Source organism: Trichosurus vulpecula, chromosome 3, assembly GCF_011100635.1.
Source record: "Trichosurus vulpecula isolate mTriVul1 chromosome 3, mTriVul1.pri, whole genome shotgun sequence".
Classification (NCBI taxonomy): Eukaryota; Metazoa; Chordata; class Mammalia; order Diprotodontia; family Phalangeridae; genus Trichosurus; species Trichosurus vulpecula.
The window spans coordinates 211,725,322-211,740,935 of record NC_050575.1 but is presented as its reverse complement, the minus strand read 5'-3'; the positions used below and the strand labels follow the sequence as shown (position 1 = coordinate 211,740,935).

General features: G+C 37.6%; 1 protein-coding gene across 5 annotated transcripts in view; it reads left to right on the top strand.

The window, feature by feature from the left end:
* The window catches only part of RBKS (ribokinase), a 135,551-nt gene that overhangs the window by 67,586 nt on the left and 52,351 nt on the right, over positions 1–15,614 (top strand). For all 5 annotated transcript variants that reach the window (XM_036749441.1, XM_036749442.1, XM_036749443.1 and 2 more), the window contains 3 exons: positions 7,577–7,640; positions 10,422–10,484; positions 15,181–15,345. In XM_036749441.1, coding sequence (XP_036605336.1) covers positions 7,577–7,640; positions 10,422–10,484; positions 15,181–15,345 — 292 coding nt within the window. The remainder of the gene's footprint in view (positions 1–7,576; positions 7,641–10,421; positions 10,485–15,180; positions 15,346–15,614) is intronic.

Here is a 15,614-nt window from a genome sequence, read left to right as displayed (position 1 = left end):
CCAACGAGTAGATAAGTACGGGAGCCCAAGAATGGGAATGTTCCTTCCCCTCCCCTAGACCACTAGTTCTGCTATCAGCCCCAGCCTCACAGCCTTCATCTGGGGAAGCAGCTATCCCAATCGACTGCCTCAGGGCAGGCAAATGAACCTAGCTGAAGCAACAAGGTACCTTTGGAGGAGAGACAGGAGGCAGCATATACCTGGCAGATCAGGGCACCACCACCCTCCAGACCTGGATGGACCCTGAACCCGAAACACTGGGAATGGCAATGCTTCCAACACAGCATCTATAGCCATCATCCTGGGAAGCAACTTGGGTTGTGATGGAACCTGACAGTGACTACAGCCACATCTGTTGAAGAAAACAAAGTTCTTATCACCAAAGTCCTTAGCGATGTCAATGGTTCAGCCTCAGAAACTGATATTTTATCAGTGGTAGTAATAAGAAGAAGTATTACCATCTGCCCGCGCTGCTTTATCCTAAGTACCTGGAGAACCTTCTGTCTGACTTTTAGCTGAAAGTTCCTTACGTGTTTGTTGTCTCCCCCGTTAGAATGAGAGGCCCTTGAGAGCAATGACTATCTTCTGTTTGTATCCCTATGCTTAGAGCAGTATTTTGCATATAATAAGTGTTTTCTTAATACTTCATTCACTAAGAGATTTTTCCCTTCACTCAGTTATCTCTTTAACCTAAATCCAAAAATAATAATGTATATTGGAGAGAGTCATGACTGGAAAGACTTGGAAAAAAATACAATATTTTGATTTAGTATTTATTGCACTTACATTCTCTCTAAAAAAAGGAGATTTTTCAATCAGGACCCACACTGCATTATTTTAAGAGTCTACACTGTGAAAGTTGATTCAGACCCACCTACTCTCCAAAAGGAGATGATTTGATCCTAGAGAGAGAGAAAAGGATATCAGATAGCAAGCCTACTGCTGCTACTACCACTGAAATGCTAAAAGAACTAGAGAAAGCCCTTAAGCACGTGGGGCAAATTCTGTATATAAAGTATAAGAGGGCTCAGTTCATTCAATAATAATAACAGACTGAGCTACAGTGATGTTCAACTTTTAAAATATAATTTACCTCAGCATGCACATCTCTACTGCCCCCTTGTAACTATGAGATGATGTGTTTCTTGAGGACATGACCCATGTGTTAGTAATCTTTGTATTCTCCTCAACACTTAGCACAAGCATTTGAATACAGTAGTTATTCAATAATTATTCAAATGACTTAATGACCTTCAGACTGTTTATTTCCCTTTTGGAATACCTCCCTGTGAGACCTACCACCAACTACCATTACTAATTTTTACCTTTTTGATTCATATTTACCTTTGATCTTCATTTTAGTCATATTTCATCAATACAAAAATGTTAGATAGAGGGAGGAGAGCATTACAATGTGATTTTAACTTGGGATCTACACACTTGTTTAGAAATGAACAATATAATTCTAGTTATTTGTCATATCCTATGCTGGATATATACCCAACTGTGCAACACTTGATTTTTCCCAAAGGAAAGACTTAGAAAGAAATTTAAAAGAAAGAAGAGTTTTTTTGGTATGACTTACAGAAGTAAGAAATAGAATAATTCAGTACTTACCTGGCATTGGAGTTAGGCCAACTTGCTATAGATAACTCCTCTTTGGCAGAGGTATTCCTACTGTATGAGGATTCCCCTGCAGCAAAAACTCTTTGTATTAAGCTTTCAATATTATATTCAATAGGTCAGAAAGACCTAGGTTTAGATCCTGCCTCAGATCCTGGGCAAGTCACTTAACTTCTCAAAGCATCAGTTTCTTCATCTATTTTGCAAGTTTATTGTACCAAATGAGATGTTATATCTGAAGTGCTTTGCAAATCTTGAAGCACTAGTGAATGTTAGCTATTATTATTGGAATTAGCTGTTATTATTGAGATCCTAACAATATGAAATGAATGGAAATAAGAATCTTTGAAATTCCTATGAGGTCAGAGAAGGGATGAAGGATTGTGTTCTCTGAAGAAGCAGATATCAAAGGAGACTTCCAGATCATCTAGAAGCCCACTGGACCATTGGTCTCTGGCATCACTTTTGCCATAACCAGTGGAAGATTTTGGTCTTTTCCTATCTTTCCGTCTTTGTTTCACATTACTCTCCTTGACCCATGCTACATACCTGCCCTACTAGAATACTTAGCTATTCCCCAACTGGACATACTGTCTACTGCTGCCATGCATTTGGAATTTTGTTTGTAAAAATTACTTTTATTCATGTCTTTTGTTTTCACATCAAATTGCACTTTCTGCAAGAGGCCCCTTCCTAATCCCCCCTCCCCCAAGCTTCTATTAAGATTTCCCTCTGGATTATCTTCCATGTATCAGTATGTATCTTATATATGCCTATTTATTTATGTTTTTGCATGTTATTTATATGTACACATATCTCTCCTCTATTAGAATGTAAGGTCCTTGAAGGCAAGGAATGTTCTTTTTCCCTTTTTTATCTCTCCAGCACTTAGCATAGGAACAGGGAAGGAAAGAGATACAAATATAAGCACAATGTGGGCATAATTTTAAAGTCTATATTGGACTGAGCCTCTCCACAAAATGTGGGCTCCAGGAGGAAATCAGCAGTAGGAGTTGAGGGGAGTGGGGTGTAGGCTTTGCAGAGAGAAATTACAGGGAGAACAGACCGCAGGGATAATAAAATATTCCAGGACAAGAAGGCTCCAGGTGTAGAGGAAGTTCCAGGAAGTGCCTGGTAATAATAAGGGCTTATTAAGTGCATGTTGACTGACTTATTGACATCACACTTATTTCCAGATGTGCCACTATTCCATCCCCCACCCCCAAATTAATAAGCCGAATGCCTGAATGAAGCCTGTCTTTTAGAAATATGTTTTAATCTCTTACGAAAGGACTTATTCATTCAGAGACTCTCAGCAGCACACACCCCTTCCCCTACCCCCATGAGGGCTAAAAGACTAACAACGAGCCTCTGGTGATTCATGCCCTTTAGCAAGTGGCCAAAGTATGTGTCCATCCCCATGGAACCGAAGTTAATCAAAACCAACTGACATAGTGATTGCTTCTGACGGCATGTGCTACACTCCACACCCACAATCCCTAACCACTCTCCCAAGAACCTCTATGCATTTGCACAGGTTACTCCCCGTTCCTGGAGTTCACTTGAATCACTAATATTCTCATTGGCTAGCATACCCCTGCTCCCTTAAACTTAGCCCATTCCAGTGACCTTGAACCCCCTGCTGTCAGTGTACAAACCCCATTTCATAACTTCAGGTTGACTGCCTCACTCCTACCTACCTTCACCCTATGCCCCCAGTGTGCTACATCACCTGCCCCTTCCACTGTGCCCTCTGTGGTGCCTACTCCATAATTAACAAATTTCTTTCATCTTAAACTTCTTTCTTTCTTACATCTTCTGGCGCTCCCTGAGACATGGCTCTCTCCCAACAACACACTTCCCTCACTACCCTCCCTTTATAGCACTGGCTGCATTTTCTCTTGTAACCCATTACTCACTGGCTATGATGAGGGAGCTGGAATATTCACTGTTCACATTGACAGTAATAGGCCTTAGATTTCTGTGCCCCATTTCCTATAATTAAAAAAAAATAAATTTAAAAAAATAAGACAGTAATAGGCTTTCCTTTAATCTCATTCTATAAGCAACCTCTCTTCCTCTGATGTTCCCTCTTCAAATTAATCACCCAATCAAGGTCTTGGCAGTTAATATCTATATATCACCAGGACACTCTCCTTCTTTCCTCAATGAGTTCAGTGCCTGGCTCACAGTCTTTCTCTCCTTCCCATCTCTTGTTCTCATACTATGGGACTTCAGCATCCATATTCATATCCTCTCAAATACCCTAACATTCTAGTTCCTCAATCTGTTCAATTTCTATGGCCTACTCCTCTGTTCCACCTCACCTACATAGAGAGCTGGCCATACCCTTGACTTTGACATCACCCATAAATCCTGTACTTCCATATTCATGAACTTTGAAAATCATTCATCTGATCATACTCTTTTAGCACTCTATCTTTCCATATGCCTTAACGACCTCTAACACAGTTCTTCATCCAAAACATGATCTGTATTTCCTCTACCCCTCATTTCTTTCCCGTTATTATCCCTGCACTGGCTAGATTATCTTCTCTTTCCTATCTCGACTCTGGTGAATCAAGTCAACTCTACACTATCCTACACCCTATATTTCCTTGCTCCTTCATCCTATTGCCAGTCATACGTTGCCAAGCTTCAACCCTGAACTACTCCCACCATCTACTTCCTTTTATTAGCACAGCTGAAAAGAGCTAAAGGAAATCACAAAGTTGTGCTGACTGGGCACACTGCAGACATAGGTGATCTAATCTCTATTGGGCCCTAACCTGCTGCAAGGCAAAAACATTCACTTACTTCCTAACTTATTTTTTATGCCTTTTTTCCATAGTGTCTATTCCAAATGTTCTCTCTGAGCCTCCAAGTGTCCTTTCTCTCCTTGGGTTGTGGAGGCTCTCTCCATAGTGTTTATTACAGACTTTCTCTCTTTGAGCACTCCCTCTACTCCTCTCAGTCTTACACTTCACTGAAAAAAAAAAAACAGGCCGTTTGGCAAGACCTCTCTTTTCTTCCGTTGTCCTCATTTCAGATCACTGAGACACCTTCCTCTACTGTCTGTTCCTTCACTTTGGTCTCAACAAAGAAGTAATCCTTCTCACATCATAAACAAATTAGAGAAACAGAAGAAGTTAGGGAAAGAATTGATGACCAAATCCTTGTTTGAAAGGGTTATGGAACAATTAATACAATAACATTGTAGAGAGAAACCAAGATTTAAGCTTTCTGATCAATGCAGTGACCATGATTGCAGAGTCTTGATGACGATCTATGCTATTTACCTCCTTTCAGATAGGGGATAGACTTAAGATGCTGAATGAGATGTACTTGTGCTCAAACAATGTGGGAATTTGCATTCCTTGACTATGCATTTTTGTTACAGGGGTTTTGTTTTGGTGTTGTTTTTTTTTAATTGGGGTAGAGGGATAGAAGGGAGTGAAATTAAGTGCCTATTAATTGAAAATTAAAGTAAAAAAATTTTCTAAAGCTGGCCCTTCTCCTTGCCATGCCTCTATATGCATCCTTGAACCCATTGTTTCCTCCCTTCTGCAGCAGATTGCTCCCACTGTCATAACACTCTTTCTTTTGTCTTTAATCCCTCTCTAATTGTTCCTTCTCTGATCCCAGAAGCATGCACTTGTCTCTCCCATGCTTTAAAAAATAAAATAAATTCAACCTAAATATCCCCACTAGGTGATCTATGTCTCTTCTATTCTTCATAATTAAACTCCTTAAGAAAACCATATAGGTTCCTCTACTTCCTGACCTTGTACTCTCATCTAAAACCCTTACAAACTGTTTTTCAACCTCATCATTCAGCTGTAACTGTCTTCTTCAATCTTATCAATGATCTCTTGACCGGCAAATCTAGTGGCCTTTTCTTTTTTTTTTTTTGTTTTGTTTTTTTGGGGTTTTTTTTGTTTGTCTTTGGAGTGGGGAAGGCAGGGCAATTGGGGTTAAGTGACTTGCCCAAGGTCACACAGCTAGTACATGTGTCAAGTGTCTGAGGGCAGATTTGAACTCAGGTCCTCCTGACTCCAGGGCCGTTGTTCTATTCACTGTGCCACCTAGCTGCCCCCCCCCCCCCCCCCCCCCCGTGGCCTTTTCTTAATCTTGAGTCTCCTTGCGTTCTATTTGACACTGTCAGTCACATTCTTCTATATACTCTCTATCCTCTAGGTTTGATGCTTTTTTCTCTCTTGGCTTTCCTATCCAGCTGCTGCTTCTCAGTCTACTTTGCTGGTTCTTCATCCATGTTACGCCCACTGATCTTGGGTATCCCTTTAGGTTTTGTCTTGGCCCCTCTTTTCTTTTTTTCTCCACACTATCCCATTTGATGATCTCATCATCTCCTATGGGTTCAATTTTCATCTCTTTTCAAATCATTTTGAGATCTATTTATCCATCCCTAGTCCCTCTGCTGACCTATAATCATGCATCTACAGCTGCCTCTTTTTTATCTAAAACTGAATGTCCTATAGATAACCCGAACTCAGTATTTCCGAAAGAGAATTATATTTCCCCCAAAATTCTTCCCAGTTTCCCTATAACTGGTGAGAATACCACCATCTTGCCAGTCACCCAGGCTTGCATCCTTTGTATCTTCTTAGATACCTCTCTATCACTCATCTCATATATCCAGTACGCTGCCGAGGCTTACCAGTTTGGCACCTTCACAGCATCTCTCATGTGTGTCTCCTTCTCTACTCATACATTCACAGCCCTAGTTCAGAACCTCATTACCTCTCCCCTGGACTGTTTCAGTAGCCTTCTAACTATTCTTCCTGTCTCGAGTTTCTCGCCACTCTACTCTGTCATACACTCAGCTGCCAAGGTGATTTTTCTAAAGCATAGTTCTAATCATATCACCTCGCCTGCTCCATGAGCACGAGTGAGTCACTGTTACCTCCAGAATCAAATCTAATGCTGTCTGGCATTCTAAAAGCTCTTCATAAACCCAGCCCCTTCCTGCCTTTCCAGCCTTCTTACTCCTTTCTCTTCCCCACGGACCCTACAATCCAGCTGCACCTGCTTCCTTGCAGCTCCTCAAAAAGGATGCCATCTTTGTTTGCTTGTTCTGTCACATACCTAGAATGCCCTGCCCCCTCTGCCTTTTAGTTTCCCTGCTTTCCTCAAATCCTACCTTCCACTGGAGGCCTTTCCTGATCCCTCCAGATGCTAATTCCTTCCCTTTCAAATTACCTTCATCTATTCTGTAATACATCTTACAAATACTTCATTATTTACCTGTTGTCTCCCCCATTCAGATGTATATTTGCTAAGGACAGAGACAATTTTTTTTCCTTTCTTCGAATCCCCAGAGTTCAGGGATGACTAATAAATAGTAAGCATTTAATAAATGCTTATTGTCTGACTGAATCCCCCCTCCCCCTTATCTCCTCATTTCAAAGTCTTTCTCTTCTTTCAGAGGTTTAGCTCAGGTGTCCAGTCTTTCAAAAACTTTCATTTAGTCAGTTTCCTTCACAATATTCTGGCTAAGTGATCCATCGTGCCTCTTAGCACCATGGATGCTAAGTAGTGATGAACCTCACTACAACCTATTCCATTACTGGACTGTTCTTATTGGAAGTTTTCCATTGTATTAGACCAAAATTTGCTTCCCTGTAACTTCCATCCAGCTTTATCCTTTTGGACCAAGCCGATTAAGTCTAATCCATCTTTCACGTGTCAGCACTTCAAATAGTCAGGAAGTGTTTTTCATTTTAGGTAGGAAGTAACTAGAACATTAATTCATAGTTGTAATTCTCTGGGCTAAAATATCAAGTCTAACATCTTACATTAAGAGGATTAATTAGTTCATGTTTATAAAGTATAGTACAGATATGCCCTTTTTAAATGTTAATTTTTCTAAAAACTACACCATAGCATTTTGCTAAATGTAAAAGCTCTAATATTCATCATTTCTTTGGTACAGGTTGGCAAAGATTCTTTTGGCAGTGATTATATAGAAAACTTAAAACAGAATGCTATTTCTACAGGTAAAATTTCATCTTTTAGAGCTTAAAAAAATCTTTTTCTTCTTGTTTTGGGAGGGGAAAACAGTTGGCTATAAAAAGATTTATTATTGTATTATCCTCTATTGGCCAAAGATTTTTTTCTCCATCAGTATTTTCCCTAGCCTAGTTTGTGTAATTTAATTCTTTAATGATCATTTCTTCCAGCAGAGGTTAAGCAAAAGCAGGTTATTACTGTTTATCAGGTAGCCTTGCTTCAAACTGAGGTGGCAGAGAAAACAATAATGTACAAACTTAAAGCATTTAGGATATAAGTGGATAAATTCAGAAAAGGTAGAACTGGAAAAGACCTTAATGTAGAGAAGTTCCATTCAATAAACATTTATCAGATACCTGCTATGCATTAATTAAGAGACAGGATCAAAAACAGCGTGGGAATCAGGAAGTCCTGGGTTTAAGCTCAGCCTCTGACACATACTCCAACCCTTGGCAAAATTAACTTCTTAAGGCCCCAGGCATCTCTCTAAGAGTATAAATTTCAGGACAATTTCCAAAAAAAATTGTATATTCCTAGTTTGATGGCTATCTATAATGTTGATGTCAGTTTCCTCATTGAGCGTTCCTGGACCAATGAACACCCAGGCCTAGACCAGAAAACATAACGTACATGTATACACACACACACACACACACACTACACACACACCTATTCATACACACATGTATATATGTACATACATATCCAAGTGTGTGCATGTACGTGTATGTGTATGTGTGTGTATTATACAAGACATATCTAGTACATTTCGCTCATTTTACAGAAAAGAAAACAAGCGTATAGAGGTGGAGCAACTCATCCAAAGTCACACATTTAGTTAGTAGTACAACTATCATTACTGTGACATTATGTAACATTATGCCACCACCCATGCTTCACCTTCTCACAGCTTCACCTACCATGATTTTTTTGTGGAAGGCCTACAAAAGGAAACAAGTATGCTTTTTGGTTTTGACATCTTACCTGCCTCTTATTTCAAGTCTTTTCAGTAAACAAAAGAAAAAAAAGAGGAAGTGATTTAGAAAAGACAAGCTGATGGGGGAAGAGGGGATTTTACATGCCCAGATTTTAACATATATTACAAAGCAGTTATCCTCAAAACAATCCGAAGCTGGACAAATAAACAGAGAAATAGTTCGATCTAATAAAATAAACATACCAGACATCAAAAAATTTGTACTAGTTTACAAATTAGTATAAAAATTAGTACTTGAAGAACTCAAAAAAGAATTCATTTTTTAATAAAGTTGTTTGGAAAATTGGCTGTCAATGTAGTGGGAAAGTATTTAGACTCAGATCTTTTTTTATATATTCCATTAATTTCCAAGTGGATGAGAAATTTAAACATGAAAAATGAAAGAAAAGTGAATAAAATATCTGAATTGTGCTGATTAATTTTTTTTAAATTCAGCAGATTAAAGAATTATTGAGGATATATAGGTGTACTTTCATGCATTAAAATTAAAATTTTTCTCTGCCACAGAAAGGAATATAACTAACTGGAAGGAATTAAAAGGAATATGAGAAACAGGAAGGTTAGGAAATTTTTATAGAAAATGACTTTTAAAATAACATCTGAAATATATGAGGGATTGTTAAGCTAGTCACAGTAGTTACTCCTAGACCACAAGAGATAAATGGCCAAAAGATATAAACTTATAATTTTCAAAAGAAAAAATACAAAATATTAGTAACTGCTCGAAAAATGCTTAGTTTCACTAGTAACAAATGAGGTGCAAATTAAAACAACTCCAAGATATCAACTCACATCCACCAAATTTGCAAAAATAATAAAATGTAACAAAATTCAGAGTCAGCATTGCTGTGGGGAAAAAAAAAAAGATAGGTTCATTCATTGCTGGAAGAATTGCAAACCTGCAGAATCTTTTTAGAGAGTAATGTTGAAGTTAAGTAAAATCTGCCAAAAAAAAATGATCATAACCTTTAACCTAATAGTATCATTTTGGAGAATAAACCCTGAAAGTGCTATAAAAAACAAAAAGCTATTTGTGCAAAAATTTCCATAGCAGCATAATTAATACACAGTTAGGAAAAGTTGGAAACAACTTAAATGGCCAACAGTAGGACAGTGGTTAGATAAATTATAGTACTTTGATGAAATACAACGAATACAAAGAATCTAGAAAAACCTGTATGAAATAATTCAAAGTATAAAAAAAAGCAGAACTAAAAGAAAGGAGTATATCTGTATACTCACTAAATGTGGTCATATGAAGAAAAGAAAATGAGAATGCATAGACAAAGATTTTTAAAGGGGACTCAAAGGGAATGCAATGACTGAAATAGTCTTGTGATTTTTATTCATTGAAATTAATTTAGATGTAAATTGTCATCATGTACATATATTTGTATTGATTTGCCGTGTTAAATTTTTAAACAAACTTTTTTTAAAAAGGAAAATGCCATTGCATTATCTATAAAGGCTATGGAATTTGTGGCCACTGCTATGAAATAATTCATCAAAATGTAAACTCCTTTGCTTCCTGTTTTTTACTTTGTAGTAACAAATTAGTACTTTTCAATTGAATGTAAGCTCCTTGAGAAAGGAACTGTTTTGTTTTGTACATATAGCCCAAGTACCTAACACAATCATTGCCTGGTACAGAATAGGTGATTAATAAATGTTGGTTGAATTGAATTATTTGTTCATATCTTTTTTGTTACTTTGTCAAAGTATATTATGCATGTTGTATTCTACCTACTATTTTGTATTTCTTTTCTTTCAGAATTTATGTATCAGACCAAAGATGCTTCTACAGGAGCTGCTTCAATAATTGTCAATAATGAAGGTAGTTATTTCTTATGTTAAATAACCATTTTATAAAAGAATATTTTACTTTCAAAACTATAAAAGAAGCATCACCTTTGCCCCAACCAACTACATAATTCTCATCCTGCCACTGATATTCCTTGAAAAGTCCCAAAATACAATTTTATCAAATCAACTGTTTCCACTGATTTTCTCCTGAGTTATTCATTCAGGTATAATGTCAGCTGCTATTTATAGAGTTTTGGAATCATCATTTTGTGGTTGTTCAGTCATTTCAGTCACTCTTTGTGACCCCATTTGGGGTTTTCTTGGCAAAGATACCAGAGTGGTTTGCCATTTCTTTCTCCAGCTCATTGTACAAATGAAGAAACTGAGGCAAGCAGGGTTAAGTGACTTGCCTGAGGTCACACATCTAGGAAGTATTTGAGGCTGGATTTGAATTCAAGTCTTCCTGGCTACAGGCCCAGTACTATATCCCTGCACCACCTAGCTGCACTGAATCCTCATAGATGAACTTTTTATTCCTTATTATCCAGTTGTACTTTTCATGTAAGCCTGGATTCATATTTATCTATAAAAGCAGTTCAGTATTACTAATTTTACTGAATGTGGTGAATGAAAGTACATGCAGGGAAAACAATTTGACACATCATAGTTTTTGAACATCCCCTGGGTGCCAAGCAGGAACTATTTGCTTTTAACTTGTCTTTTGTGTTCATTTGGGTCCTATATTTGAAAGTGACCAAATTATAAATTTCTCTGTTTATATCAGAATCTTACAAAAGCTTACATTTGTGAAAAATTAAGCTCGTCATATTTCCTCCAATTAGATTCTTGCTCCTGATTTCAGTTTTTGCTTGAATTTGGTAAGCCAAGAATTATAGAATTGATTAGGAGTTCTCCATATTGTGACAGTAGGCAGATTGGTTTCCATTATATTCCAATATTTAAAAGTCTGAATATATCATTATCCACCTTAAACTTCATTTTGAATAATTATGGCTACCAACAACAGCTAATTCTTCTTTGTCTAATACCTCTTTTTGTACGTTAGTGATAGCTTCAAATTCAGAGGACCATAGATTTAGAGAACTTGGGACCTTCAAAAGGATCTGGTCCAACCCTCTTATATTACAGGTTAAATTTCACAGAAGAAACTGAAGCCCAAAGGGATTAAGTGATCTGCCCAAGGTAACAAATGACAGAACTAGAATTTGAACCTTTGTCTTCTGACTCTAAATGTGGTATTCTTATATATACATATATAAGAACTAGAAGTATGTGTAGGTACATGTGTATGTATACATATACGTATACTTTGACACGAACATAAATATAAATATGTCAAGAAATAAGGAAGATGTATATGTGCACAAGGTATTCCAAAAGTCTCAGTGCTGTGTCTATGTGTTTGTGTATACACTTTCCTTATTTTTTTCCTAGAGTCATAGAATGGGAAGAGTGAAAGGGACCTCAGAGATTATCCTTGCTGTAAGATAATAATGCTGTCTTTTGCATTGCTATGACCCCAGAGGACATATGCTTCGATTTATTTTTCTGATAGTAAGGAAGGGTTTATGCTGATATATCCTTCATCTTCTCTTCCAACCAGCACCATGCCTTTGTCAGGTGACTGGTTAGAGTTTGTTCAAAGTTATTTTTAGGCCACATCTTTTAGCAACAAATCAGCCTGCCATAAGAACAGCCTCTATGATTTACAGCATTCATCTCTCCAGAGAAACAACATGGCCAGGAGCATCTTGGTGCAGGCTCTTGTGTCATATGACAGTGGATCCAAGCTTGCTTAATGGGACAGGTTGCAATGTCCCATTTCTCCCTCCCCTAAGATGATATATACAGGGATAATTCTGGGGTTGTAATATTATTAAGTATTATCATTGGCACTGGATTCTTTCAGTATCAGACACAGCTTCACATCTGTTAAATATTTTTAAATGTATTTCAAATTATAGACTTTTTGTAATACAAAACTCTGCCACGTTTGATGCCTCATTTGTTTGTACGTACAAACTGACTGCACATAGGTAATTGACGATATGTGTCATGCAAATTTTGCTCCTATTTTTACCAACAAAAGTGAAGTCTGCGCTTGGGTTTCCAAGGCCCTTACAACAAATTCCACCTCTTTGCCCACCATCATCACTCTGTTTATCCCCTGCCAAAAATAAAAAAGGAAAGGAAAGAAAAGAAAGATGTATTTTATATATCTTTTCAAAATGACATTCCCCATAAGCATACTTACTTTCAGCTGCTCTCCACTGCTCACTGAATTAAGTATAATCCCCACCACAATTAGACTCTAGCCTACTTTTCTAGTTTTATCTCATACCTCCCTCCTTCTTACTAGTCCATTCACTGTGCCCTGTGTTTGTCCTCCCGTCTCTCCTTTGTGCTTTTGCTTATCCTGCCCCACATTTCCCCATCCCTACCTCTGCTTTCTGAAATGCCTCCATTTTTTGAAGGCCAAACTCAGGTATCATCTCCTGCATGAAGCCTTCCCTGATCACCCCAGCTACATGTAAACTCCCTTCTCAGATATTTTTATGGCCTTCTGTTTAGACTTTTCCTTTATACTTCTTAACTTCTGCCTTGTGTTATGGTTATCGGTGTTCATGTCATATTACCCTTATTAGATTACAAGTTCCTTAAAGGCAGGAATTGTGTCATTTTTCATTTCTGTTTTCTTATCACTTAGCATGGAGACTTACAGATGGCACATAATAGATAAAGTTCTCTGTGACATACACACTTCAAGCATTGTCGTTTCCATTTTACAGATGAGGAAACTGAGGCCCAGGCAGGTTGTCCATGGTCACACAGCTAGCAAGTGTCAAAGCTCTAACCGAGCCAAGGTAACTTGACTCCAGACCCACAGTTTTTCAACTAGATCACAGTGCACTTCAGTTATCTCATCTGTAAAAAGGGGATAGCAATACTTGCCTTGCTTGCCTCACAAGATTGTTCTGAAGCTTGGGTATTTTATACTCAGGTATTTATTTCAGTACTTTATTGATGTGGGTCCTCCTTCTGCCATTTCAGATTGAAGCCTATCCATCCCTTCTCATCCATCCTGTGTAATTCTGGTTCATATCCTTCCATACAACTTGCTGAATAATGATATAGTGCCATGTGAATATAAGTTATCATTATTATTATTATTCTGTAATTTCTAAATACCATGGCATAGTGGACAGAGTGCTAAACTTATGAGTCAGGAAGACCTGAATTCAAATCCTGTCTCTGACATTCAACACACTGTATTTCTATGGGGAAGTCACTTACTCTCTCTAAGCCTCTAAGATTTATCTGCTAACTTACATTCAGATTCTGATCTATTCTGGTGGATAGAGTTTCCATAACAACAAAATCATAATGCATTCATTGGTATGTGGGCCTAATATTATTGAGTATTGCTAAATAACATTGATAAGTAACTTACTATTTTATCAAGATTGAAAGTGATCAAAATATGATATGCAAAGAGGAAAAAAAATTGTAGTTACCAAAGTTACCCTTCATGGAAAGAGAAGTAATAAATTGAATAGGATTATAGATTTAGAGTTGGAAAGGACCAGAGAGCTTATCCAATCCAACTGCTTCACTTTCTATATCATTTAGCATCCAAAAATTATTTGCTCATAGATGTTATAAGATTACAAGATAAGGTCATTTAGAAGGTGGAGTCTTATTGACTGTTCTAGTGATCTATGCTAAGTCCTGTGCTAGATAACATTTTTTATCAGTGACCTATCAAATGTGTAAATAATGCCAAGCTCAAAGGGATAGCTAACACCAGAAGACAGTAAAGATTTAAAAAAATATTATGACAGGCTAGAACACTGGGCAAAATCAAATAAGATGGAAAATTCTGTGGTCCTGATTCTATAAAAATAAAATTTAATAGACCTAAATGTAAAGTCTTACACTTCAGTTAAAAACAAACAAACAGCTTTACAAATCTAAGATGAAGAAGTCTGACTAGATTGTAGTTCATCTGGAAAAGGTCTAGGGGCTTTAGTAGGTTTAACATACGGCAGCCATGAGAGCTGGCATCCAGAAAAGGTGATGCAGTTTTAGGCTACATTAAGAGAGGCGCAGCTTCCAGAAATATGGAGGTGGTAATCCCACTACCCTCTGCCCTGGTCAGACCACAAGTGAAGTAATGGTACCACATTTAAAAAACAACATTAATAAGGTAGAGAGTGTCCAAAGGGGGACAGACAGGATGGTGACCAGCCTTGAGTTTATGTCGAACAAAGCTTGGTTAAAGGAACAGAGTATGTTTAGCCTAGAAAAGAGAAGACTTAAGAAGAACATAACACATGACCTCAAATATTTAAAGGGCTGCCTGCCATATGAGAAGCAGATTAGATTTGTTCTGTTTGGCCTTGATTGTCCTGATTGGCAGTCAGAACTAGGATCAATGGGTAGAAGTTGTGAAAAAAAATCAAATTTAGGCTCAATGTGAAGAAAAACTTCACAATGATTGGAACTATCCAAAAGTGAAAGGGACTGCCTTAGGAAGTTTTCCTCCCATTTGGAGGTCTTGGAACAAAAGCTTGTCAGTGTGTTGTAGGATGGATTCTTATTCTGGGATGGATTACACTGGATGTCCTCTGAAGTCCCTTCTAACTCAGACATTCTGTGATGCTTGTTTTTGTAACTTAAATAAGTACCCAGAAATATCTTTCTAGGACAGAATATTATCGTCATCGTGGCCGGAGCAAACTTGCTGTTGAATTCTGATGACCTGAGGAAGGCAGCTGATATCATTAGCAGAGCCAGAGTAATTATCTGCCAGCTAGAAATATCTCCAGCTACTTCTCTGGAAGCCCTGACAATGGCCCGCAAGAGCGGAGGTAATTTTGCACATTTGTCATTCTTTCTATGAAAACATCTCTCTTTCTCTCTCATGGTAGCTTAAAATTAGCATTTTTAAGAGGCAACTTTATTTTGATTTTGATCTCTTTAACAATTTTTCACAGCAAACTACTGTGCCTTCTTATATCTACTTGGCTTTACATTTGTCTTTTAGTTTTAGCAAATGTTAGGGAACTTTACAAATATGGTGAAAACCGAGCCATCTGGCTCAGTACCAGTCACAGAGCTCTAAAAACTAGCATGTCAG